The sequence below is a fragment of the Amblyomma maculatum genome, chromosome 3, assembly GCF_055883805.1.
Source record: "Amblyomma maculatum isolate TAMU_Amacu chromosome 3, ASM5588380v1, whole genome shotgun sequence".
NCBI classification, from domain to species: Eukaryota; Metazoa; Arthropoda; class Arachnida; order Ixodida; family Ixodidae; genus Amblyomma; species Amblyomma maculatum.
In genome coordinates this window covers 111,186,455-111,214,196 of record NC_139346.1, presented here as the reverse complement: position 1 = coordinate 111,214,196, position 27,742 = coordinate 111,186,455, and the positions used below count along the sequence as shown (strand labels likewise).

Here is a 27,742-nt window from a genome sequence, read left to right as displayed (position 1 = left end):
ATGCCCATAGTTGCGGCTTGCGCCAACTTCCTGTTTACTATGCCCGAGACTAACAGCGGTCTGTTTTACGTGCTCTTCCTCGACAAGTTTGGAGTAAACAGGGAAGCCGTGTCGTGGCCCAGGACAATAAGCATTGTGATGAGCCACCTCATGGGTGAGATTCCTTGAATTGACTGCATTTGACCTAATGCAACGCTGTATTAATCGATTTGAAAAGAGATGTCAGGAACTTGAAGAATTCCGAGCGATCAGCCTACTATCCTTTACGTACAAGTTACGCATTGAAATAGTCGCTAATACAATCAGCGCAACCTCAAACTTCAATCAACCGAATTACCACGGAGGCTTTCGTATAGGCTACTCTGCAACAGGACATATCCATACTATGAACCAAGTGATACAAACATTTCCGTAATATAACAAAACCCCTACACATAGCAATGTTTGATTATGAGAAAGCATTTGACTGAATAGAAATCCCTGTGGGCATGCAGACATTGCGAAATCAGGGTGTAGGTGGGCTATATTTGAGATTACTGAATGTTATCTATTCTGGCTGCCCAGCAACCATAGTGGTCCATAAAGCTAGTAATACAATTCTACTATGGGATGGTGTTATAAAAGTAGATACGATATCTAGGGTGTTAACCACCGCTTACTTAGAAGTAATCGGACAGCTGGATTTGGAACAGTTAGGGATAAGATTAACGGAGAATACTTTAGTAATCTGAGATTCGTTGATGACATTGCCTTGCTAAGTAGCTAAGGTCAACAATTACACAGAATGAATAATGTATATAAAAGGAAAGTAGAACGGTACGACTAAAATTAATATGCAAAATATTAAAATAATGTTCAATAACCTCGGAAGCAAACAGCAGTTTTGGATATAAGTAGCAAGGCGCGGTTAGTGGCAAAGGAAGGCCTCTACTTCAGGCACCTAATAGGCGCTGATACCGATCTGGAAAAGGAAATAAGTAATATTAACTGAATTAGCGGCAGCACATTTGACAATTACTATAAAATCATGAATAGCATGTTGCCGAAATCTCTCAATAAGAACGTAAATAGCAGTTGTGTCTTATACTCACCCATGAGGCCGAAACCTGCAAGCTAACGAAGAGTTCAGCATAAATAAGGACCACTCAGAGATATATGAAACGAAGAATGGTAGGCGTGACTTTAAGATGCCGGAACCCTGCCGAATAAGTCAGCGAAGACACGGAAGTCAGAAACATTTAATAGAAATCATGACAAAGAAGTGGGCTGAGATAGTAATAGAAATCGAGAAGAGACAGTAGGCATGGGCAGATCATGTATTACGAAGGCGTAATAAGAGATGGTTTTTATGGTTGACAAAGTGGATTCCAGAGGAAGGTAAGCGTAACAAGTGATGACAGGAAGTTAGGTCATTGAATTAGGTCAAAACGTTTGTGATGATGAATTTGATACAGCTGGCACAAGACCAAATTTACTGCGGGAATTTGAGAGAGGCGTTTACCCTGCAATGATGAAATCAGGATGTTGATGACGATGGCCTCATGCGTCCGTTAACAACTATACAATTTATGCAGTTAGATGCACTAGCTGTAAGTTGTATAGTATAATAGGGTATAAATCGAGGGCCTCAGTGTCTCAAAACTATGCTAGCAATGATATACACTATAAAAGTGCTACTCAACTTCTATTGCATGGAGCATACATGGCGCAACATTTTATGTGGCAACTTTTTGCTCTTTCTAATTAGCCTATATATTTAAATGCATCCTTAGACAACGAGTAGCAGTAGTGAGACTGCCAGTAACTTGGTCTATAGTGCAAATGAGAGAATGGAGGGAAGGTTTCTTTTTCTCAATTGTGCACGGCACCGAAGCAACATACGCAAAATAGCTACTTCGCAGATTAAAGTGAACCTTTCCACAGCCGGAAAAACTGATATTGATGTGTAAAAGGTGCAATATGTACCATCCAACAACGAGGACAGACGCTCTTTTAACAGGTTATGAAAATCATCATCATCATTCTCCTCAGCCAGACTACACACACTGCAGGGCGAAGGCCTCTCCCATATTCCTCCAATTAACCCGGTCCTGTACGAGCAGCATCCACTTGACCCCTGCGAATTTCTTAACCTCATCCGCGCACCTAATTTTCTGTCGCCCCCTGCTACGCTCTCCCTCCTTTGGAATCCAGTTTGTTGCCCGAAGCGACCACTTGCAGTACGATTGCTACGTGGAAATATTTTAGGCCCTTCATTGATGAAATGCCCATTTTTGTAAATAAGTTCGAAAAAAGTCTTTCGTGGAAAAACACCCAACAAAAACTAGCGATTCCTCGGTTCAGAGCAAACACATAAGCCAGGCTCCATTAAGGTTCTCGATTTGCCGTAAAAAATAACCCCAATAATTCACATTGCACTGCTACGACGACAAGAATACTTGAAGAAACTAAACTCGAAATGAAGTTGCGCAGAATGTTTATGCCAAAAATTTGGCAACAGAACGTCACCTAGGGCGACACATGAACGTGTGATCTGAAACTTCTTCCTAGCGAAGATTTGCTCCTGTGAGCAGCTGTTGCCTGGATTGTTCCAATGCTGACAAAGGTGTGCAAACGGAAACGCAGCAGTTACCTGGGGGCTACTAGAGTTCGGGAAAGGCTGGCGGGAAGTCGCCGCGGCAGGAAGCCCCACCTGAGGCCTGTATATCGGGTGCTATTTTTGAGGGTACACAGAGATATTCCGCTACGCCTTGGCCAGTCCTTCCAAGTTGGAATGAGCCATGTTTCAAGAAACCAGCTTCTGCAGTCGTTTTCCATGAGGATACTGTGGATTAGAAAAATTATTGTGAGCATTTATCCACATGTGGACGCTATATTACGAGTCCGTGGCTCTCGGCAACCTTATAAACCCGCTCAGTTGCCCGAACTTGCGTCAACAAGCCTGAGGTGGCCGGTAGCGTCGTCATTGTGCAGCTCCTGATTATCCAGCTATCTCGCGCAATTTTTTACAAGTTGGATTGTATTGCGTTGGACATGTGTGCTAGTTTCGACGGGCTAAAGAAGGCTCGCGTCTGGAGCTGATGCCGATGCCTGCTTTTTGTCGAGCGTCTTGTCTGGTGGAGGATATATCCGCCTTTCTAGCTTAAAGTGATTACTATAGCCGTGAAACAATTTGATTGCTTCTCTAGAGAAATTCAGGGATTCAACCTGGCTGACCTCGGCTGACGAAACCTTGAGCTATATGCTATGAGCTAACTCGTTTCCCTTATTCCCCCGTGTGTGCCGGACCCTATATTAGTTCCAACTCCCTTTGGTTCCAGTCTTGATATCTTAGAATTCGTTCTCACTCCTTGGAGATCATGCCCCTAGTGAAATTGTAATGGATTAGAAGACGGTAATTATAATGATAGCTTTCATGCTTACCATTGCCAAGGCAATAGCCTCTTCTTCCGCCATCCCCAAGTTCTTTGTTTTTCCGAGCCTATCGTTAATCCTGCAATTAATCCTTTACCCGAGTCGTTCACGCCCACGACCACAAAAGAATAGCCTCGTTCGTATTACGCCGCGTCTAGATAATAGTGTATTGAGAACCTTATAACAAGTCTTCAAGGAGCTTAGCTCTAGCTCTCCTCCTGCCTTAATGAAACGTACGGTGCATCACATTTTTTTAGTAGTGGTTTAATAGTGAGCAAGTTCCTCCCTTTGATCCGCAGTTTTACTCGGGCATTATGCTTCGGGACTCTATCCGTAATCCTAGGACACTAAGGATGTTTCAACCTGTGAATGTTGTGTCGAACCTCCTTAAGTATGTGATTATATGCGCCTCGCACAGTTCTGTGGTGTTACTTTAGGCACCCAGTTTTAGAAGTCATGCCTGCCAATTCTGATCTCTATTTTATTCTATTCCACCAGCCGTAGCTTATAGAGGGGATGGTGTACACTCTTCTGCTCATCACAAAATCCTGAACCATTCGGCCCAAATCTTCCTATTTGTCAACCCCATCTTTTGTTGGCTATTAACCTTATAAAACTGGTTGTAATGTGTATTCTCGACTGACGTATATTATTGTTTCTGTGGTCTTTCTGTTGCCTTGTACAATCAGTACCAGGACCCTGATTTTGTCCACTCTGATTACCGGTATCCCATTTCGGTTACCAGAATGTTTCCTGCGTTTATATCGCATTTTATTGCCCACCGAATCACTAAATGTTCGGATTTGCTTTGTGAGCGTTTTAACCCTGCGCATTCGACGTATTTCTCAACAATGTTGATCACCTATTCGAGATTTCTTCTAATTCCTCATCTTTCCATGTTTGTGTCCATATTGTGATATCGTCAGCATATTTTATTTATTTGAGCATACTGTTAGTCCCCTCTTGGGACTGTTACAGGAGAGAAATTATAGACAAGATAGATGCAAATTAACAAACAATAATACAAGAGCCAGTAATGAGGTTTAAAAAGACAAGAAATACAAGCAATAAAAGCATTCACAATCGGATACATCGAAGAGGGAAACATATTACAAGACGGAACATTGTCAACAACTCTGGCCTTCAAAACATACGTTCAAACACGTCTCAAAGTATTCCCTAATACAGTAACACCCCGAGTACACCATCGAGCGAGCAAACATAAGATCAAAACAGACTGTGGATGGTCGTCAAGTCTGGCTTGATAACAGGACTGATGAGCCTGCAAGCTCAATGAAATTTCCGAAGGAATGCTGAGTAGTTATAGATTTATCTAGGGAATTCAATTCCTATACTGCTCTGGGGGAGAAGGAAAAATAATATGTGTTATTAGCATTCATTAATCGTAAAATCATGCTTGTGACGTGTTTCTCTATAACAGCGTATGTTTAACCCCTTCAACAGTTTTCAATAATGGTGAAAGGTTCTTTAACGCCTGTGTGAAGAAAAAAGGAGAGGCACTGAGCGCTGTGCGGTGACCAAGTCGGCTAGCTTAAATGTTTCCGACATGATACCTCAGAGAGTTATTTCGGCTGTTATTTCGTTTAGAAAATCCGTGACCTAATCGTGAAGCCTATTGCTAGGGAAAATGTTCTCGATATTGCTTAGCCTATAGATTTTTGAATGTGCAGGTTTTATGTAACGCGCGTAATAAACTAAATACTAAAATAGCTCAACGAAGGCAACCGCTAGTACCTTTCAAAGAAAAAAAAATTTGCAAGGAACACCAACATAGATATTGTCAGACAATTCTTGGGAACAGTTAGGAATACCAGAATAACAGCTTGTGGGGTGGGTTGGTTTGGGAGTTAGGAATATGTTTCCGATACGGCTTTTGTTACCCCGGTTGCTTTTATTTCAGTCAGAATAGCATAAAGTATCTGATCACCGCATTGCCTATAATACCTTCACACGAATTCAGCTGTATTTATTGGCGTAGATACAAGATGTGCAAGACTATTCCGCAAGCACTATTACTGATGCACGGAATAGTGAAAATAATAGGAAGCAACATTGCACCACATGCACTTTAACCATACTCCTTTCAATCCACTACATATACAATAGGGTAAGGCATCGAATGCTTTCAGCACGTGGTGCATCTTACTATATTTGCAACAATATTGGTGATAACTGTAGGAACGGATGACATGCGTGGGGCTACCGCCCCATTTTGATATCCAAACAAACGAATATTCTTAAATCTCTATTATTTATTAGCAACAAATGTACAATAAAGATCCAATAAAAAAAACTTTTTCAGTAAAATATCCTGGTGTGCCGACTAAAACATTTCTGCTTTTAGCACTCAAAGTAGTAGAGTGATCCATGGTGAAACCACCCTTTCTCAATGGTCACACTTCACAACACATTGATGATTTGTCACAGAATGTGCCAACAACTTTTAATTTGTCCGTCGGTATCGCACTCTGAATGCCTTGAAAATATTGCACAGAAAGCCCTTGGAAAGCCCTTGGGGTTCCTCATGCGGTAAGGAACAACGCAGCACTTCGTAAATCACTATAAAACCTTTTAGCCTATTCGCTTCACAATTGTTACTCAAGAAGTTTGACCGCCAAAGAGAGACAGTAGCTGGGTGAACCCTTTTTCATACTCCGAAAGAGATTTTGGTCTCTCGTTTACTTCGAAATAGTTTACTTGGAACTCTTGGATGCCTGGGCTTTAACTTTCAAAGGCAAAACAAGCGGTTGCAACCATCCTGGTCATTTGTGAGCCTTCACTTTGCGTAACTATTCTCCCGTCGTGCGCGCTATATGTAATCCTTTTTTAGAGGCAACGCGTTCACTCATACACAAACATTTTGCAGCAGAGTATGCCTGTAATCTTATAATTTCTAGTGATGGTTCATTGGAGAAGATCAGAGGAGGCAACTATGTAGGTTTGCACATTCCTTCCTTAAATAGTGCCTGGTCTTTGCGTTTCACTGAAGTCTTGTCCTTTGTAGTGGCCGAAGAAGGTGTAATTGAGGCGGATTTACGGAAGCTGTGGTATTGTCCCGGCTCAGCTTGCTGTGATCTTCAGAGATTCAAAATCCGCCCTTAAGAGGTTAGAGCGCAGGTTTTCTACTACATATAGCTACGATTGAAGCATAATCTGCACAGCAGAGACATTTTTATACGTTTCCAATGGGTACCCTCACACATGGGTATCACAGGTAACGAGGTGGCTGACAACCCCGTTCGTAAAGCCTGTCAAAAAATCCGCCAAGAAGAGTTTCTCAAAATGCCAAGAGACTCTTTACAGAAGCTGTGATCAGCCATATATACGTACCTTCTTGAGGTCACCCAACAACCCAAGCATGACCAAGGAACTAAAGAGATCCCAAGCCACTTTACTACACTGCATTCGCACGGGCTTTGCTAGTACACCTGTCTGGATGTATAAAACGGGTATGCCATCACATCCGCTGCCTATCACATGTGGTGCGCGTGGGAGGATATAGATCAATACCTTATGAACTGTTCAGTGTACACCGCGGAAAGACGCGTGTTGTTCGCTCGTCTGAAAAATTACAGAAGCCCCTCAAGGTTCACTTTAGACATTGTCTACCGGCGTGGAAAGCGCTCCTGCAGAAAGAACGCTTGACGCTTTATTTCAAAGTACTTCTAGAATTCGGATTCGGACTCCAGATAATTCGGGCAGCAGTTGACTATTGGCTTTTATGGATGATTGCATGTGTAGTGATGCAGGTGACCCAGGCCTCACGTATGTGTGTGTTTAGTGCACCTTATCGAACTTTTAAGTATTGCTACGGCGAAGCAATTTCCGGCAGAATCATAAAGGCTAACCCTGCCTGTAGCTAGCAACAACCTCCATCTTAACCTCATTTAACCTTAGTAGTACTACTTCTTTTATGAGCGCACTTTTTCAGTCTTAATTTTCTTATACTGTATATACGCGCAAATGTGTTTAGAAATTGGACAACATGCTAGTTTGATTTGCCCTATACAATAATACATAACTAAATTAAAATGTAGATATTAAACTATTTTCTGTCCAAGATTGACAAGCCTTGCTATCAGCCGTAACTGCAGACTCTGCTGCCTATGAGATCGTTACTCGTTGCCGTATTTGATAAGCTTCTCGGCCAATAGATGATTTGGTTTCTTTTCCGATGGCCTCTACAGCTTATCTGGCATGGCTGCAGTCTGTCGTTATCGAGATGGCATATATGTATGGCGTATAATTAGCTAGGTTAAGTGATGGAGTGGCGCAGATGGAACTTTATGAAAACGACGAAGTTCACTATCAGCGTGAGAGTAATATTTGCTGCACAGAGCAAGAATGTATGCAGGTTTTTACAAAAGACTTGATGATGGGCTGTGCCGCTAGCATGTTGCTATCGTGCCTGGTGTTGTGCCCGGGCAAGCCACCCAGATTTCAGCTAAGCCTAACATTATGCTCCTCCTGCTAACGCCCATCTGCAAGCCACAGGACTGTACTGCAAGGCAGCTCTACAATGCAAGGACGAATGAGAAAGCTTCATGGTGAGACATGCCCGCGAAATCACAGACAGCCTGGCGCCCGTCCCCTGGCAGCAGAACGCCCTCCCGCCGCGGCAGATGTGAAGCGGGTGATCAGAGCGCTTGCTGATTGGACCTCTCGGGTCGCCATCAAGCGCTTCTTCCGGATTGAACATATTGAGGGGTAATGGATTCCCGGGGTATATAAGGGGAGCACTGTCGCTGTCATGGAGACCATGAAGAGCGTCTGTCGAGTGCAGTGATGCTCGCACGGACGGGACGCGAAGTAATCTCCCCGACCTTAGTGTGAGAGAACAGTCAAGTATGGCTAACAGCATCCGACCCCTACGCCGATCTTGTGCGTAACTATTGCCCTATAAAAGGTGTATAAAGAAGACCTTTTGTTCAACTCATCGACGCTCATTCGGATTCATCGCTACCGCCAAGGGCGTAGGCTGCTCTCGATCAAGCAAAAGGGTGGCCAAAGCTATGGGCCCAACTCCCTTGGCATATTTGCTTAGGATATTTACTAGAAGCGCGGGAGTTCAACGTGAAATGTTCGGAGCCAAATGATCTTGAGGTTAGCCAAGAGACCAGCAGAGCTTAGACACTAAAGGGAAAGTAGACCCTTCATCAGCATCGTGAAAGCTAGAATTTTGACTACAGCCTTGCTCCGTTTCTCACCACAATAAAAAAGTGAATATGATAAATGGGTCAAGACGTTTCAACGAAAACGTACATGATGGTGACTGAAACGTAGCGTGAGTCACAGCATACCACGAAAAGAAACCAGCTGCCGAGAAGACGCAGTGGTCTAATACAGAGGGGGGCGAAGCTGACCTGTTTGCTTGGTCTGGGCTCCAAACCTGCTGGCGGCGAGTCCTCTTTCGAGTGGTCGCTCGAACGATACTTCAGAGCCATCCTGGCTAAATCTATGAATGCGGGTGCAAGGCTTGTGCATTAAGGCGTGCATAGCCCCAGCAAATAACGCTCGATATATGCAGGCCATTAAAGACAAATTGTCTCTGACTTAGAGCGGGAAAAGAAGGAACAAGCGTATAAAGAGGGATTCATGCTGTGGTACAAGGGCGGCCAACGCTGGACCTCACCACAGAAAGCGCGCACATCTCGACTAAGAAGAAGACATCGCTCCTTTTAATGACATACCCGAACTAGAGCAGTGTTGAAATGATAAAGGGAATTTCGTCATATAGGGAAGGAGACTTGCCCACTTTCTAATTCGTCTGTCGCAAGTTAGGGAAGCGTGCCCATTATTCCACACAATTGTAATTCATCCAATGCCAAACTTGCAACTCTCCAGGATTGATAGGAAGAGTCGAACTTAACGCGAATCTTCCGATATCTTAATAGGACTTTATTTTTTTTAGACTATTCATGGCTTTGTTTCCAATATCACGCTTCGACAAAAGAAATTACATGTGCTTGCCCTCTGTCTGAAAACAGAAAACGGAACCGAAGCAACAACCGCCGTCGACTAATGTAGCGCACTTGGAGAGTTTGGACTTATTCATTTTGTTATGATCCCAAAGGTTTCCTATTGGCACCGTGTTTTGGCGCTGATAGCGTAGTGTGATAGCTTCCTATATACATGTTTCCTTTTTTTTTTTACTTTGTACAACGCTTCATGGCATGGATTAGGCTGTTCGCTGCATTTCTCGCCGTCTTTTGGAATTTCTGCGAGAAATGGAAAGGTGGGCGTAGACGGTTCGACTCCGATAGCTCTCTCGATTCACTACTCAAATTCATCAGGAACTGTAGCGTTCGTAGTCCACGATATCACATGTACTGCTAAAGGGAAACATCGCTAGAATCGGCGCCCATTTTTTTTATTGTCATTCATATTAAGAATGACAGGATGGGCTGTTTTATTAAAGTGCACACGTGAGAACTAGTTGCGAGGACGGCAGCGCTCCTGAACGGTTTGTGTTCTCACGTTCGTTATCGGTGACGGTATGGAACTATCGTCATAAACAATTATCTTTCAGATTCAGGCGGTTCTCAGTGAGTTTCGCCGGTGAGCTGCAAAAACTGCGAATGTAAATTTAGCTGCATTGAATTTTCAGATGATGGAGCTGAAATTAGCTGAAATTTTAGATTACGGAGCTGCGCTGCCTACTGCAGTATGCTGTGATCAACACTGGTTTGCTTTCCTTTGCGTAAATGCAACATGGTGAGGCACCAAACTCTTTTGTGACTGCACAAATAAAAAGCAGCAGGAGGATTGCCGCCCTTGCGCTATGGTTATCACGTGCAAGTTGAAACTGACGAAACTCTTGTGCCGGGAAATGTTTACTTCTGCTGGGAGAGCTTTGTGCAGCGATGCGTAGCAGAGTGTCTCAAGTGCACTAGCCGTGCCCGTAACAGGCCTGTGTACAAGAAACCATTTCACTAAACTTTTTCCTTTCGTCTGACTCAGCACACATTTACAGGAAAAAGTGGAGATGCGAACGAGAAAACAAAAATATTCACACGGTTATGGACCGTTAAAGCAGAGTGAAAAATAAAACTTGCTCTCAAATCCATGCTACACCTAGATCTTTCCAATGCAGGACTGCTTGTGCGCTGACCCATATTCTGTTCCATAAGCAATTAGTACAGGTTTTCAGGAAACTTATTTGAGTAACTCCTCTGCTGTTGCGTAGGACAGCCAGTAGCGGCATATGGGTACTTAAGTAAAACAGATTGTTCATGCTGGTTACATCGACGACTTGTGCAACAATGCAAAATGCAATTCTGGCAATGACCTTCGCACTGTCTGTCCTGTTCCGTGGTCGATGTTATTGCTTGTCGCTTTGAAGGCGATCGCGTTTAGGGTGCTAGCGTTTACTGCGATTGGCAGCAGTACTCGCGGAAGATTGAACCGATGACGATGCGAAATATGTGAGGTCTTAATGTCTTAGAAACAGAACTGATATTTAAAGAGTACGATTTTCGAGATGAAAGTGGTAGCTCCAGTAAAAGCGCCGCGTTAGCTGACTATTTGGCCACATTTCGGAACATTGCACTATCTTGCGCCACTACTGTTTAGGACACGATTCAAAACTTGAATCACGGTATTGATGCTAGATAGCGCTGTTTTTGGGTAGGTGGCGCGACGCACACGCTAAAAACTTTTCCAGACTAACAATCTCTTGTCTTCGCAATGTCGTTATTGTAGGTAGTAAATAGGTTTCTTTGCTCGCTAATAGTACTGCTTCACTTCAAAATATTTGGAACTAATACTTATTAAAGGACAAGATAATTTCTTAAACTCCTCTGAAAATCTCTTGGGAACATGTGGTGCCCCTGCATCCTTGATGGACAGAACCGTGACGGACAATGAGAGTTCAAAATGTAGCTGTAGAATGGATTCTTGCACTAAAAATAACAAACTGCAGCGTTTTGTTTCCTGTATCTGGCAAAATTAGCCGATTACTCGAATTTCTTTTCTTCTTCTCAAACAGCGCTTAGTAGCCCCGCCGGGGGGGGGGGGGGGGGGGGCAGTGGTTATGGCGTTCGACTACTGTTCCCAAGGACGCCGGATCGAATCTCGGCCTCGGCGGCTGCTTTTTGATGGAGGCGAAAAGCACAGCGCCCGTGTGCTGTGCGATGTCAGTGCACGTTAAAGAACCCCTTGTGGTCGAAATTTCTGGAGCCCTCCCCTACGGCGTCTCTCATAGCCTGCAGTTGCTTTGGGACGTTAAACTCCACAGATGAAACGAAATGAAAGAAGCAGGGCTTAGTATTGACGCAAATAGAGAAAAATGTGTATCAGCGCTCTTTGGTAATATTCTATACAGATGAATTTTGTTGATAGAGAATAATAAAAACTTGGCTTGAAATTTACGGGGTGCTAGGTCAATTTCTCTGGCTCATGTTTGTTAAGTGTCAGTAATGGATGTTTCAGCATCGTCTGTAAGACAAGATCAAGCTAAACAGAATTCATGCTGATAAGATATTCGGTCATAATTTAGGAAACCTTGGTTTTCATCACTTCGCAGGTTTCGTTATTGGGGCTCTTCAGCACAGAGTCTCCACCAACAGCATGGTCGTGACTGGAGCGGTCTTATGCCCTGCTGCAATGATAGCATCAGCTTTCGTTCCGAGCATCCAGTGGATGATGCTTACGTTCGGAGTTTTCTACGGTGAGTATTTATAAGCGCCATAATGAACATCAAAGATACTGTTAACGTAAAACTTCCCCAAAACTACGCAGAACTCATAAATATAGAGCATGGCAGTAAAGGACATTTACAGTGCTCCATAGAAGAGACCAACAATAAATCACATCCTACTTTCATGTACTAAACTAGAGAACTTAAGGAAAAAATATTTTACACATTTTTACACAGAACCGATCCCTCTTCATCCCAGCCTGCTGTTGGGAGAAGTTGCACTGGTTGAAGTGAAAAATGTTCTCCATTTCCTAAAGAATGCAAACCTTCTGAACAAACTTAAAAAAAAAAGACTAGTCCTCATTTACAAAATAAACATAAACCTTGTTCCTGGCGCATGGTAGCCTGGGTTGCTTATGCGCCAAAAAACCAAATACAATGCAATACAATAATAGGAAATGCCTGTACGAACACGTTTTTCCTTCCGTCCTTCCTTCTCTTCTTTGTTCCCTGTCGCAGCGCTGGTGAACAATTCGTCCTTTCAAGACGACCCCAATCAGAGCTTTTAGAAAGCTTTTTGATAGCATATATATATATATATATATATATATATATATATATATATATATATATATATATATATATATATATATATATATATATATATATATATATATATATATATTTATTTATTTATTTATAAGGATATCAGATGTCTGCCTGGTGTGCCTGCCATGCTTTTCCTGATTAGGGTAAGAAAGAGAGAAGGAAAAAACAAAATAAATCAATAAAAGAAATCGGTCTCACAACTTTCACACACACATAACCATACAGTTTCAAAGGGCCTCGTCAGCCTTGTATCATTAAGTAAAGTTATTAGGGCTTTTGTGGCTCACGTAGCCCGAAGACCCATCGCACTCAGGAGCGAGATTGTGTTCAAGATGCAGGGTTCTGTTCTGAATTAAGCCTAAACTACTGCATAATTGCTGCGGTATGCGATCGACCTTCGCCATGAGCATAATAAATGTTTGCAGTTTTTACGCATATCACAGGTAGAGCACATGCGGTTCCTGGACATACCGATGTTGTCTAAGTACTTTTTGTACGACACATTCAAGCGAATTCGGTGCAGACAATTGCGATAGGATCTGTTCAAGTTGTGTGGCATTCGTTGTACCTTAACTGACTGTATCGAAGCAGCTCAACATCAGTCAGCGCAAGTCGTTCATTATTAAAGTCACAACTTCAAAGGGGCGGCCATTTTAAAGAGTTTAATGATGACCGGTGCTTTCTATAGTTCAGGTAATCAATATTGTTTTTCGACAGCTCTTTAACATGATAAACTTATGTGCCCTCAAGATTTACATATTCGTGCACAATCATGATCAGCCAACTGTGGCACTCGTTAATTTGTGGAACTGAAACTTTGTTCTTCAATAATTATTATTAATATTTTGCTGCTGAGTAGACTACGTCTGTGCCTTTGTTTTGACATGATCAAATATGCGGTCTCTCTCGATGTGAGTACCCTGCTACCCACAGAAATGGAAATGAGCAGCAGGATCATCACAGAGCCCTCTTGCCGGCTATGGGTTTCGGTGTATGCTGCCACAACCTCAGAGTTTAGCAGAGAAGAGGCACCATCTTCTATGCAAGTTTCATTTTAAAAGCGTTTCTTTTATCTCAAGAGTGCTGACAAGGTGTTGTTTCTTAGTCACTTGGCTTGGCTAGTGTCGGGCCGAAAACAAGGTTACTGCCTAAGGCCAGGTAGCTTCGCCGCGAGACTTTTCTTTGTGAAAGAAGGTACAATATTTTGTAGTCCTTTGTTCAGACCTTGAAGAAATTACACACAGGTGTAAATACGGTGGCAGGCTGATATGGAAGTTTTTACAGCATTTCATGGAGTTCTTGAATGAAATTAGTAGTCTCAAGAAGAAATCCCTTTTTTACGCTAAGCATAAGCAAAGCCGAGCACATAAGCACATTTTTTTTTTTCTGCAGGCACCTGCATTCATGTATTATTGCTCAATACCTCGACACCGCTACTTAAGGGGAACCTCAGGAATTATATAGAGTGAAACCAAGCGTTCAGGTTTATATATATATATATATGCGTTAAAGAACGTTAAAGAATTTACGTTATATATATATGCACGTTAAAGAACCCCAGATGGTCGAAATTTCCGGAGTCCTCCACTACGGCGTCTCTAATAGCCTGAGTCGCTTTGGGACGTTAAACCCCACAAAACCAAACCAAGCCATATATATATTTACATATTGCAATACTTTTAGTTTCTGATATTTCTGCAGCCCTCAGTGTTGTTTTTAGCCAGGCTAACTGCGAATCGAATATGGTAATGTTTTTTTTTTTTTTTCAATTCGAATCAGTTGTGCAATGTTCATATATTGACCTGTGGCCAATATTGAAGCCGTGTGGAACACGGACAGACAGACACCTCCAGAGCTGCAAAATGTTTAAAGAATAAACAACAATGTCTACGTAGTACCAAACAAAAATTTTCAACTTTCAACTTTCTGAAATGGCAAAAGCCGCGTTTTTTACTTTCAGTGATGACGATATTTTCCCGAGAAAAACTACTGCATATCTTGAAAACTAAAGTTCTGCACTTGGTGTCGAGACCTTTGCCCACCCCATATAAAATTTAATCGAAAACAAAAAAATGATCATGAGACCTTAATTACCCGTCTCTGAAAGCCCTCATATACATAACCCCACAATGCTTAAAGAGAGGTAAAAAACGAAAAGGAGAGGAAAAGTTTAAGCTTTACAAAGACACAAATCGCGGTGGGTGATCCTTATTGCAGAGTCTATCTTATTTTGCGGCAGCAAGCTACGGGCAAGAAACTGCTTCTGCAGAATGTCAAAACCCGCAGCAAGACCAGAGTCCCGCCATCAGCAAGGCGCACTTGCGGCGCACTTGTGGCGCACACCCAACAGACGGCCGCTCTGTTATCACTGCGGCGAGCCTGGCCACATTCTTCGCAATTGCCCATACCGAAGAATAGGCTTAAGAGGATTTCCACCAAACGCGCCTCGACCTCGCTATGGCGAAAGATCACAGGAGATTGAGGAATACCTGACTGCTAACGAGATGCACCCGACGTCACCGCGACGGCAGTCGCGATCGTCATCCCCGAGGTGTTTTGCGTCACCCAGTCGATACTCCTCCTCTGGGCGATTCAGAGGCACGTCCCCTTGCCGGGAAAACTAAACACGGCGACCTCCGGGGGTGAGGTCGCCGCTACGTCTCAGATTGAACAGCCTCCACCCTTCGATTTGACGCGACGATCCGAGCGGCGACTACTCGATCCGACGAACTTACCGATGTGCTGCGAACGCATTTTTTTCCGGGCAAATTTTTGTAACCGCCGACAGTTGAGATGTGACGGCACTTGTGGATACCGGCGCCGATTTTTCCGTCATGAGCAGCCAGCTAGCAATGACGCTCCGTAAGGTTCTGACGCGTTGGTCTGGGCCTATGATGCGCACTGCCGATGGTCATGTGACGACGCAGATTGGCATGTGCACTTGCTGCATAGAGATCTGCGGTTTTACTTTAACTGGCACCTTTGCCGTATTACAAGACTCCTTCAAAGATCTGATTCTAGGCATGGATTTTCTTCAAGAGTATGGGGCTGTTATATACCTTCGGGAGCAGCTCATAGTATCGATTTCAACCAAGCGAGCCGTTGATTGCAACACGGACTTCTGGAAAACGATGTTGCGTGTCTGTGACGACCACATAAGAATCCCTCCGCGGGCGAGCAAGTTCTTCAAAGTCGAATGTGATCACAGAACCGGCACGCGTGGCATTGCCGAAGCTAACATGTCACTGCTTTTCACTCGACAAGTTTGTGTATCTCGGAGCCTTGTCGAATTTGTCCGTGGGCAAGCCGAAGTGTTAGCGACAAACTTCACGTGTAAACCCCAACATTTGACGGCGAACACGACGGTTGCTTATTTTGAAGAACTTGGAGAATGTACGCTTTATCCAACACGTCCGACCTCGACAATGCGACGACTACAGCCATTCAGACCGTCGGGAACCCACACCTCTTGCCTAGTCAGAAACGCTGCATAGAGAATCTTGTCAATTCGTTCCTCGGTTGTTTTGCAACAACCTCCAAGGTCCGACAGTTGCCACTAACGAAGCACCGAATTATAGTTGCCGACGACCAACGACCACTATGTCAGCGTCCTTACCGGGTGTCTTCAAAAGAACGTGACGCCGTCCGCCACCAAGTAGCAGAAATGCTCCAGGACGACGGCATTCAACCGTCGACGAGCCCTTGGGCTTCGCCTGTTGTCCTCGTCGCAAAGAAGGATGGAACCTTGACGTTCTGCGTGGATTTATAGACGCCTCAACAACGTCCCAAAAAAGGATGTGTAGACGACTCCCTCGATCCCCTTCGCCATGCCACTTACTTTTCGTCACTTTATCTCCGCAGCGGAAATTGGCAAATAGAGGTTGACAAGACAGACCGTGAGAAGACCGCTTTTATTACGCCGGACGGTTTGTGTGAGTTTAGAGTGCTCCCGTTTAGCCTGTGCTCGGCCCCTGCCACATTTCAACGAATGATGGACACCGTACTCTCTGGCCTCGGACACGTTCGACGTGAACCTGAAACGTTTGCGCGCTGTATTCGAGGCCATACGATCTGCCGGTCTCTCTCTAAAACCCTAAAAATGCCACTTTGCTTTTAATGAGCTGAAATTTCTCGGCCACATTGTCAGCGCTCGAGGTGTTAGCCCAGACCCAGAAAAGACGGCTGCTGTCGCTTCATTCCCCAAACCAGAAGATAAACGAAGCTTGCGTCGATTTCTCAGCCTCTGCGCGTACTATCGTCGCTTTGTTAAAAATTTCTCCAAGATCGCTGATCCACTGACCCGCCTGAAAAAAGACGCCGAACCGTTCGTTTGGGGCCCCGACCAGGAGAAAGCCTTCACGGAACTCAAGTCCCCTCTCCAATGTACGCCTATACCTGGACACTTCGACGAAGAGGCCGACGCGGAACTACACACGGATGCCAGTAACGTTGGCCTCGGTGCTGTCCTAGTTCACTGGCAGGACTGTGCAGAACGCGTCATTGCTTACGCCAGTCGCACTTTGTCCCGTTCTGAAGTTAATTATTCAACTACGGAAAAGGAGTGCCTCGCCGTTGTGTGGGCAGTCATGAAATTTCGTCCGTACTTGTACGGTCGTTCGTTGCGTGCCGTGAGCGACCATCACTCACTCTGTTGGCTGGCAAACCTGAAAGATCCATCGGGTCGGCTTGCTCGATGGAGCCTTCGGTTGCAAGAATTTGGCGTTACTATCGTGTACAAGTCCGGCAAGAAACACAGAGATGCTGACTGTCTGTCCCGCGCCCCTGCTCCCTGCCACACGGACGGCTGCGACGACGATGCCGCTTTGCTCGGTGTTATCACTACGTCCCCCTTAACCCGAAAGCAGCGGGCCAATTCTGAACTTTTGTCCCTCATCAAATACCTCGAAGGAACCGTGTCATCTCCTCAGCTCTTCAGGCGCGGACTGTCGTCATTTTGCTTGCGCGACGGTGTGCTCTACAAGAAGAACTACGGTCCAATAGAAGCTGTTTATCTGCTAGTAGTACCCACCACGCTTCATGACGAAGTTCTTCGTGCGTGCCGCGACGACCTTTCTTCAGGCCATCTCGGTTTTTCTCGCACTTTGGCACGGATACGCCGAAAGTACTACTGGCCCAGGCTAGCTGTCATTGTGCACCGCTGCGTCCGTACCTGCCGTGAGTGCCAGCGGCGGAAGACACCACCCATTAAACCAGCCCATTGATCTACCGAAATTCCCATACAACAGGTCGGCATGGACTTACTGGGCCCATTCGTGAATTCATCCATCGGTAATAGGTATATAGCGGTTGCCACTGACTACCTCAGCCGCTACTGTGAGACCAAGGCCATTCCCCGTGGTACCGAAGAGGAAGTTGCGCACTTCTTTATTCACAACATTGCACTCCGTCACGGCGCCCCAACAGTCGTCTTAACTGACAAGGGAACCTTGTTTACGTCGGCACTCACGAGCGAGGTCCTTCGACTCAGTGACACCACCCACCGCAAGACAACTGCCTATCATTCTCAAATTAATGGACTAACTGAGCGGCTTAACAAGACAATTGCCTACATGATTTCTATGTATGTAAATGGCGATCATGGGAACTGGGACCGAATTCTGCCATACATCACCGTTCGCATACAACAATGTGCTCCAGAAATCTACACGCTTCACTCCATTTCATTTGGTCCATCGACGCGAACCTTTCACTATGATGGATGCCATGCTTCTTCCGGATTCTGCTCCCTCCACTGTCGTGGGGGCTGACCAATTTATTCGTGACGCAGAAGCCGCACGCCAGGTTGCCCGACAGCTAATTCGGCACCAACAAGTATACGTCGCCCAGCGCTACAACCTGCGACACCGAGAGGTGACTTACACACCCGGCGATCAAGTCTGGGTTTGGAGCCCAATACTGTTGCGAGGGCGCTCTGAAAAGCTTCCGCGCCGTTACTTTGGACCTACGAGGTGCTCCGCCGCCTCAGCGCGGTGAACTACGAGGTGCTACCATAAGGCACTGTCCGCTCCTCTCGGCATGCGAAGTTTGAATTTGTTCACGTCGCCAGAATGAAGCCATATTACAATGGTTAAACCGTTTTAGAGTCCAAACCAAAGCCAGAGACTCCCGTATAACTTGCCCGGTTTTTCTATTGTTCCCCTACGTTTGCGGCATCGGGTCGATGCCTCTTGGAAAGGGGGCAATGCCATACTGCTGCCCATTTTCTAGTGCCACCAAGTTCTTCTGCTTGCTACATGTGTTGGTGGCAATATCATACACTTCCAAACGTTGTCCATAGTCCCGAACAAATTGCCCCTTGGTACAGCTTCCCTTCAGTATGCTTCTTCTCACTAACACCGTTTCGTAAAAAGCAGACGCCACCTGAACATATAATACAAGAGTTCCTTGCCTTGAAGGAAAAGTACAAAAGCCACACTGCATTTTATACAGACGGTTCTAAAACAACCTTTTACGTTGGTATTGGTGTAGTAGAAGAAAAACTTGAAAAACAGTTAGGCTACCTATGTGTGCAACAGTTCTTACTGTCGAACGTTATGCCATCTCCTTAGCTGCGGAAAAGGTAGGAAAGTGCAACATCGAAAAAAGTATAATCTACACAGACTCACTTAGTGTGATCACAGCACTGCACGCCTGAAATGCAACACAACCCTTATTAGGAAATAAAATGCATTGCATAAAAACAGCTGAAACACGGGGACACGAAATTAAATTCTGCTGGGTGCCAAGTCACGTAGGTATAAATGGAAATGAAAGAGCTTATGCGTGTGCTCCAGCCGCCCAGAATGCAAAAATAGAACAAGTAAATGTACCTCATAGAGATGTTATCAAACATATACAAAGAAAATTGAAAGAGAAATGGCAGGATTCATGGGCCAAAGAAATCAACAATAAGTTACACGTACTGAAGCCCGTGATAGAGGAATGGAAAAACAGGTAGCCACCAAGAGCGTTTCATTAAAGTGGTTCTATGTCGTCTTCGTATCGGACACACTCACCTTATACATAACATTTTACTAACGAAACACGATCAGCCTACTTGAGAAGCATGTGGAGACGTGCTCACGATCAACCATATCCTAATCAGTTCTACAAGACTTGAAGATCTACGACAGAAGCACTTCCCACAACTTTACAATGAACATATTCCATTCCACCCAAACTTACTTTTAGGAGGAAGGTCACTCATTGACAATTTCCTGCATATCTTCGTTCCTAAAAGAAGCAAAGTATCTAAATAAGTTATAGAACCAATAATAACTTTTTAAAGCCCTTAAAGAAAGTCCAGATTTCAAACTTTGCTTTTGGCGCATGATGGCCTTAGTTGCCTATGTGCCATAAAACAAGCACAACACAACAACACACAACGCAATTTCAATGATGCCTCACTGAACTTTTTTGATGATAAATAAATGTCCAAGCCTTCTATTTAGCCTCTGCGACGTTCAGAAAATGATGTTTTGTAATTTTTGATTAGCATTCAAATATTATCATCATCATCATCAGCCTGACTATACCGACTGCAGGGCGAAGGCCTCTCTCATATTTCTCCAATTAACCCGGTTTGGAGTGCGACCTGATGACGGTGAACACCTCCGAAGAAAGCAACGCACTCCCTCACTAGAACAGGAGTTGGCCCCCGTGGTGCAGTAATTGGCCAGAACCTCTCATGATTAGCATTCAAAGATATGTTCGCCCTAATAGTGAGCGGAGCCTTCGCAATCGTGATACGCTATGCGCACCAATAATTCAAAAAAGAAATTCCGTGAACGTTTACATAACATGAATGCGCACATAATTACATACTGATCTTAATTCGTTGTACAATCTGGACAACAGTTAATTGCAAGTGAGTTCAGAAACACATAATGAAATTGTTAGAACATGCGCTTACCATTGGCATTTAAAATCACTTGAGAAACATGGGTCAACATCAACAGTATAGGCTTATTTCTCCGTAAACGCTGAAAAATGACTGCAAAAAGCACATACAAATAGGACAAGAGAAATTATATTGAGTAAACACGATGGACGTTTTATTGGCCCTTCATTTATTGAACTCGGCTGGTGTTGAATATCTATCAAAACTCAGTAGGTTCCCCAGGTAGTCAATAGTGGCACAATAAAAATTCAAAGCCAATTTTTGGAAGGGGCAAATGACTACCAGTTTCACAGTAATCCCTGTCTGCTGGACACCACCCAGGTTCGAAAAAGCAAATTTTCTGACTTCACCTTTGGGCCAAGCACATGTGGATCACATGGACTTAAACAGTTGTTAAAGAGATAACGTTACAACCGAGGATTTTGGGTCTCTAGTAAAATCAGTATCAAGTACAGTGCTTTTATATGCTTGCTGCAGTCTATTTGAACGCGGTTGCTACAGAAAATTGTGCACCTAGTAATTCATTTGCTGACTAACGAAAACAGTTTTAATCCGTGAGCAGTGCAGCTTCCATTATTGGAAACGATTTCTTTGTTGGCGTGTGACGCCTCCACCATGCAGGCCCTCCGAAGCCTCCACCAAACCGCACACCTCCTCGGCAACGCTTTACCGACTTAGACGTCCACCAGCCTGCCGATACCGCAGATGCGAGTTCAAGCTCAAAGATGCAACTGGGTCGTCATTTAGCGGAAGCTGTTTACGGGAGACGCAAACGGCAGGAAAGAATCCAGTGCTAACGCCTACACCACCCAACCAATCAAAATAGTTGAAATTTTTTTTGCGAAGGATATCTCTAAAATATCGGTGTAACCTGCACTAAGTGGTGGCTGCTCTGAATTAATCTTTGCATACCTAAGTTCCCTAATTTATCAGATTGTTTCAATATGTCGCAAGTATGTGTTTGTGTTTGTGTGTTTGCGTGTGTTTGTTTGTTTGTGTATGTGTTCTTTTGTGTGTTTGCGTGTTTGTTTGTGCGTGTATGTGTGTGTGTGTGTGTGCGTGTGCGTGTGTGTGTGGGGGGGCTAATTCTTTCCTTCTAAAAGATCATAAGAATTGGCCTATGGTTTGGGATTAACGCCACCATTCAGTGCTTTGCAAAAAAACTGCAATTCCAATTCGAATATCGATTTCCTTTACATTTGTATGAACCAATATTTTTAAACTTGCCGGAAAGACTGTCCAAGCGGATGTAAGCATGCCGTCTAGATGACGCTCCCGTCTTGCACAGACTCTGCTAAGAAACGCCGATGTACTCGCGGTTTCGTAGAGTCTACTCTTAGCTTCTGAGATACAATCGAGAGCTTTCTGTAGAAAGATGGCATCTATTCGTCGAACTTTAGTTCTGCCAGACATCCCCACTTCACCCTGTACGGAGTAACGACAGGTGCCCATCTTTGGCTTCGGTATTTGACGTGACTGAACAGATTCGCTGCTCTCCAGGGCTCTCTGAAGGTACTCGACATGCTTTAAAGCACTTGTTGCTCATATCCCAGCGGATTGATTTTTTTCAAAGCGATTCGTGATGTACTACGGAGCAGCCCAAAGAGCGTCGTCTTGCAGATGTCTTTTGTTGTCTATTGAAACGTTCACAATAATGAGGTTTATAAGTCTCAATATTCGTTTCTTAGAGTAAATGATAGAAAAATTATATTTTAGACCTGCAGGCATTTTATTTTTCGCTCAGCCTATCTTGCTTGTAGCAATTTCGGCGAGTCTCCCGAAGTATCAGTTCAGTTCAGTCGTTCCGTCGTGTCCGACTCTTCGTGACCCTATGTACCATATCACGCCACGCTTTACGGACTGTCAGTATCTTCCTAACATCCCATAACTTCATCTGCTGCGCCTCGAGGATGCCATCTAACCATCGCGTTCGCTGCCTACCCCTTTTTCGGTAACCCTCAACCTTTCCTGAAATCAAAGCTTTCTCCCGAAGTATACTGGTTCAGTATTTCTGCGCATATAATCTAGGTATAACTTGTTCAGATCGAAACAAAGAAATTTATCTGAACTACACTATGATGTGGAGGCCTCAAGCTGCAGTTGTTGCTTCGAACCCCGCCCAAGTTGCCGGTTTGCCTCAATAAGGAATAAAGTGAAGTGTATTAAACCTTAGTAGCACACCATGATTTTCGCAGTGCCGTCATTGAGAGTTGTGTTTAATAAGCATTACGAATTCGCCTTCTTTAGCGCATAGTTAAAGTTCAATAAAGTTTAGAAAAAACTTACAGAATTATACGTAGCTTCGCAAGCCTAATGATCAAAACATACCTCCTTTTTCTCTTCTATCTCTTCCCTCTATCTCTTTTGTCTACATCGCTTCTTCTATCTCTATCTTGCTTGTTTGACGGCTTGTTTCGATTTCTTTCTTCCTTTCTCTCTTTCTTTCATTCGCTTCGTCATTGGCAACATCGGCATCTATACTCCTCTCGACGACACGCGAGAATGAAGGTCTAACTACCCGAAAACGGAAAATATGTCGACGTTAGAACCTACTGCGACGTCTCGCGGACACATCGCGCGGAATCTCGCGAACAAATATAGCGAGCGCAAGAGTTTCACCATGAGCCTTGAAAGAAATTTGCCTTATTTTCAGCTCCTGATCTTTCTATTTGCAGGGATATCTCAAGGTTTTCTACTGATCACAATCTCCGTTTACATGGTGTCCTGCTTTCACAAGTACAGGAGCACCGCCACGGGCCTGAAATATCTTGGAGCTTCCATTTCTGGAATCGCCGGTCCTTGGTTGCTATCCAGTTTACAGGAAAAATATGGATTTGGTGGAATGTTTGTTATGCTTGGCGGGCTCACTCTGCACCTGATACCACTCGCCGTTCTTCTACAAACCCCGAGACCAACCAAATTGTCACGTTGCAGCTTCGGCATCAAATGCGTACAAAACGCAAAAAAGGCAATGAAATCTGCAAGCATTCTTACAGAATGTTCCGCAATTAATTGGCAATATGACAGCGGAAAGTGGCAACGGCGATCCTTTGGATATGACACGAGCCCTCTATGCACGCTAAAGCAGTCATCAACGAATAAGAAGAATGATTTAGACAACCTTAATATTTTCTCACGGCAACCACGGTATGATTCACAAGCGTCAAGATTTCACGATGATCGCAAGAACATCGATGAAATCTTCCTGCAAGCTGCGACGATATTGAAGGCACCAGTATTTTACGCTATACTAGTGCCTATTGTTGCCTCCGAATTCACGCTAGGGGTTCTGGCTTCCACAATAGTAGACTACGCAGGAGACAAAGGAGTGCCAAAGGAAACTGCTGCGCTGCTCGTGACGTGGCTCTCCGTCGGCGGGTTTTTTGGCCTGCTCGTAGTCACTGTTTTAGCGGACAAGGTGCCCCATGGCCGCTGTGTCGTTGCCTCCGTTACTTTTGTGCTGGTGTCCGTGTGTTTGGAGCTGATGCCTCACCTACAAGGTTTTATGGCCATCGCAGTCGTGACAGCTGTCTTCGGAGTGCAGCAAGGCTACCTACTAACGATCAAGGCAGTACTCATTGCTGACAATCTTGGAGTGCACAGTCTGCCGATCGCCTGGAGTCTCGTGGCTGTGGTGTCCCTGCCGTTAACCCTGTGCGAGCCTTCCATCGTTGGTGAGTCGCGAGCCTTCCATCGTTGGTCAGTCGCGAGTCAGTGGTGCAAGTGCTGCCATCATGCCGTCGTCTTGATGCGCATTGGTTACACGCATCTCGGAAATGAGACTCTTGATCATGTGTGCTTATTACATGTATGTTATTTGTCAAAAATATACGGCCCAAAGGGTGGGCTTCTAGTTCCATAACTTGGCTTCTGAAAGTCCTCCTGGAATACCTAAGCTAGAGAAAGGTGAGTACAAGATGTCTCCTCACCTGTAAGATTGATAACGGCGGAGATGCGCCACGAGCCCCATTGCGAGGATTTTGCTGGGTGCCACATGATGGCATTACGACTGCACAAGAAACACGGATGAAATTCACAGGAAACGTAGGATACTGGCCTAATTTCGATGTTTGTAGTTTACACATCCATAATTATTAATGTACGCCTCAGCCCAGTTCTCGAAGATACGTTTATAGAATCCGGTGCCCTAGGCACGTCTTTATTGATGTTTAAACGTTGAGTCGCATGGCACGGTATTAGATATTTAAGCATATATAGTAAGGATGGGGCGCCATTTGATGTGATTATGCATCTGGGCCTCCACTCTATATGGCGCTCTTGAACGGCCGGATATCACTGTTACAGGAATGCAAGATCAGAACGAATTTATTTTCTCGAATATGCATTGCTTGGTCGCCATAGAAAAAGCGGCTACAGAACATTTCGAATGACTCTCAAAGTGAAAACCTTCGTTGTCGTTGCGGGAGTTTTAATGTTACAAAGCCAAGCTAACACTAGCTGATCATGATCTCCCTATATGTAGTCACGTACTCTTCATGCTGCGATTTGGGGTTTTTTTTGTGAGATATTGTGTGACAAAGCCAGGCAACGAAGAAAAACTAACTGCATCGAAGCGTGTTGCTGGCCGAATTAGTGACTAATCATGGTAGTAGAAAATAGCGCAAGAGACGCGACAAGGAGTAGACACCGCCCGCATTGGGTCTACTTACTTGTCCCGTCTCTTGCGCTATTTTCTACGACCAAGAAAAAATAAGTTGTGGCGTAGTGGAAGCGTCCCAGTTGCAAACGCCGGGGGCCCAGACTCAATTCCCGGCCTAGATCTAAGTTTTTTGTTTATTCATTGATGAAGCGGACACTTTCTGTGCGTAGTTTCTGCGCCCACTTTGCGTGCATGCCACTGATGAGCTGTTAGATGTTTTGGAATTAAAACGCAACGTGCGCATGCGACTCCCTCAATGCATACGGTAGAACTGCTGACTCCAGCAATTCCACCTGAATTAGGTGAAAAAGAAAAACTGACTATGTAAAGCTGCGGCCTAGTTAACCAGTCGGCGTGAACCGTCAGCAGGCACACGCCGACGCCCCTTCCCACGATTCCTACGCTCTCGCTCGAGCGCGGCCATGCTTGCATGACCTCTTTGAGACACACCAGTTTCGATAGCTGATGGGCCACATTTATGCGCCGCCGTTGCAGCTTTCGGTGCAGCGAGGCCTTTCTTCCCTGCTGGACGCCAAGCGAACTTCGTGTTATCCACACCAACGTAGAGGCTTCGGAGCGTGACGGCCGTCTTTATCACAACCCGTAGCCCGTACTGAATCATTGCTAAAAAATTCATTTGTGCTGGATTGCTTTTTTAGCTGACGGCGTATACAATGCGTTCCGCCAAAACAAGCTGCCGCCGCTGTAAAGGGCGGTCGTGAAAACTCTTGATTGGTCGACAGCGCCATGACGTCAAAACCATATATATGACTATACGCGGGAGTTGCGTACACGGTACTTTCAAGTAAAGTTAACTACTGGGTTATCGAGAGTCTAAATGAGGCTAAATCGTCATTATTTTAAAACAGATATTTTAGAAAATACGGGTTTGGCAAGATGTTTATGTCGCCATTAGGGCTCAAACCCAGGACCCCTCAGTGTCAAATGAGGGGGCCGGGGGGCACGGGGGGGCACGCAGCACACAGGCCACGAAGGATAGCTGGTATCAAGTGTGCTAGGGGACGCTACATCCTATAAAATAAACGAAACGTGTGCTAGAGGGGCATGTAGTGAGGGTGCTGTGTCTCGCATGCCATACTGGATATACTGCTGTTTATACTATTGTTACACTAATAACAATATTGAAAGTCAAAGAATCTAAATATTTCAAAGAAATTCACGGAATTAAAAGGTAGTGGTAAAGGTTCTACGGTGTCTACCCTTAAGGCCAATCTTAAGCTTCCTCGTAATTTTATTGGGCTTCTTCGGCCGCCCGCAGCAGGACCCTAGGAGGAGCTTCTTTTTGTCAAATGCTTACGCCCTCCAGAAGTAGCCCATTGCTTTGTTGACGAAGAGATGAGCACACAAACTAGATACTGGAAAACCAGTCCTGAGATAAACTAATGCCCGTGGTACTTGTGTGTCCGACAGCATTTGCTCTAAGTCCAACTCAGCGTCACTAGGTAATAGCGAAAGCAATAAAGGGAAAACCGGTCATGCAATGGTTTTATTTCTTGAGGTCGTTTTATCCGATGAAAACGCGCTCTGTTTTCATGCCACGTGTTCCTTTATTTTCTTTTTGTTAGTCACTCCTTATTTTTTGTAAACCGTTCCAATCGGTGACCATGGATCGACTTTATCAAAGCTGTGGTTCAGACTGTGTTCTTTATAATGGTCCAAGCAAAAAAAAAAAGAACAAAAACAACTACTCATCGGTTTTGTAAATTCTGCTTCTGGAACGTCACTGAGTGCATGCGTAGCGCGCCTGCAGCTAAATTGACAGCTTCGTAATTGCTGCCCTCATTAAAGAATTTGGCAAGCCCATTTAAGATGCTGCGGTAAGGTAGAAAGTTGGGCGAGTTGGTACAGAGACACGACTGAAATAACGCACTGCGCTACAAAAGAGTAACACTAAATACATAATGAACAGGGCAAGCGAAAACTCACAACTATGCTTATTTCAACAACCAGAAGAAATATATATAAAACCAGTAAAACCACAAACAGGTGCACCTGCAAGAAAAGTACTAGAAAGTGAAAAATCCCAGCATTACATTTCATGTATATGCTACATTTACATTGGGGTGCGATACTGGACACACTTTACGCAGTGTGTTTTCCAGTGAGGTTAATATAACATAATAATTATCTGCATTGTTTACAAAGTCTGAGGCGCATTTTTTATGGTACGGCAGTGGACGTTTTAAATTAAATCAAGAAGATTTAGAAGTATGTCTCTACCCTGCTGAGATGCGTTGGCTTGCTTGTTGCTTGCCGACTGATGCAATCAGTGTCCTCACACTCACTCGCCTGATAACTTAGTGATGCTATTTTGTCTTCCTTACTAGGCCTCTTCCGTGACTCCGGAGGATCATACGACAACCTGTACCGCCTATGTGGGGCTATAGGTTTCATGGCGGCCGTTTTGCTTTTGGTTAAAGCTTGCAACGAAGTTGCAGGGGGGCGTCAACGATCAACGTGCCTGAAACACAAAGCATGA

At 44.5% G+C, this 27,742-nt stretch overlaps 1 protein-coding gene across 1 annotated transcript; it reads left to right on the top strand.

Annotated features, from left to right (window-relative positions):
• On the top strand, positions 1–27,742 carry LOC146195693 (monocarboxylate transporter 13-like). The gene is made up of 5 exons (XM_084596833.1): positions 1–154; positions 11,960–12,103; positions 23,258–23,509; positions 24,101–24,256; positions 27,591–27,742. The coding sequence occupies exons 1-5, from the start codon at positions 1–3 to the stop codon at positions 27,740–27,742; spliced, it is 858 nt and encodes a 285-aa protein (XP_084452959.1).

Coding starts and splice junctions, on each gene's coding strand:
- LOC146195693 (XM_084596833.1), top strand. CDS start 1: ATGCCCATAGTTGCGGCTTGCGCCAACTTCCTGTTTACTATGCCCGAG. Junction 12,104..23,257: donor TACGTTCGGAGTTTTCTACG/GTGAGTATTTAT, acceptor TTCTATTTGCAG/GGATATCTCAAGGTTTTCTA. Junction 23,510..24,100: donor GAGACCAACCAAATTGTCAC/GTTGCAGCTTCG, acceptor TGGCCATCGCAG/TCGTGACAGCTGTCTTCGGA.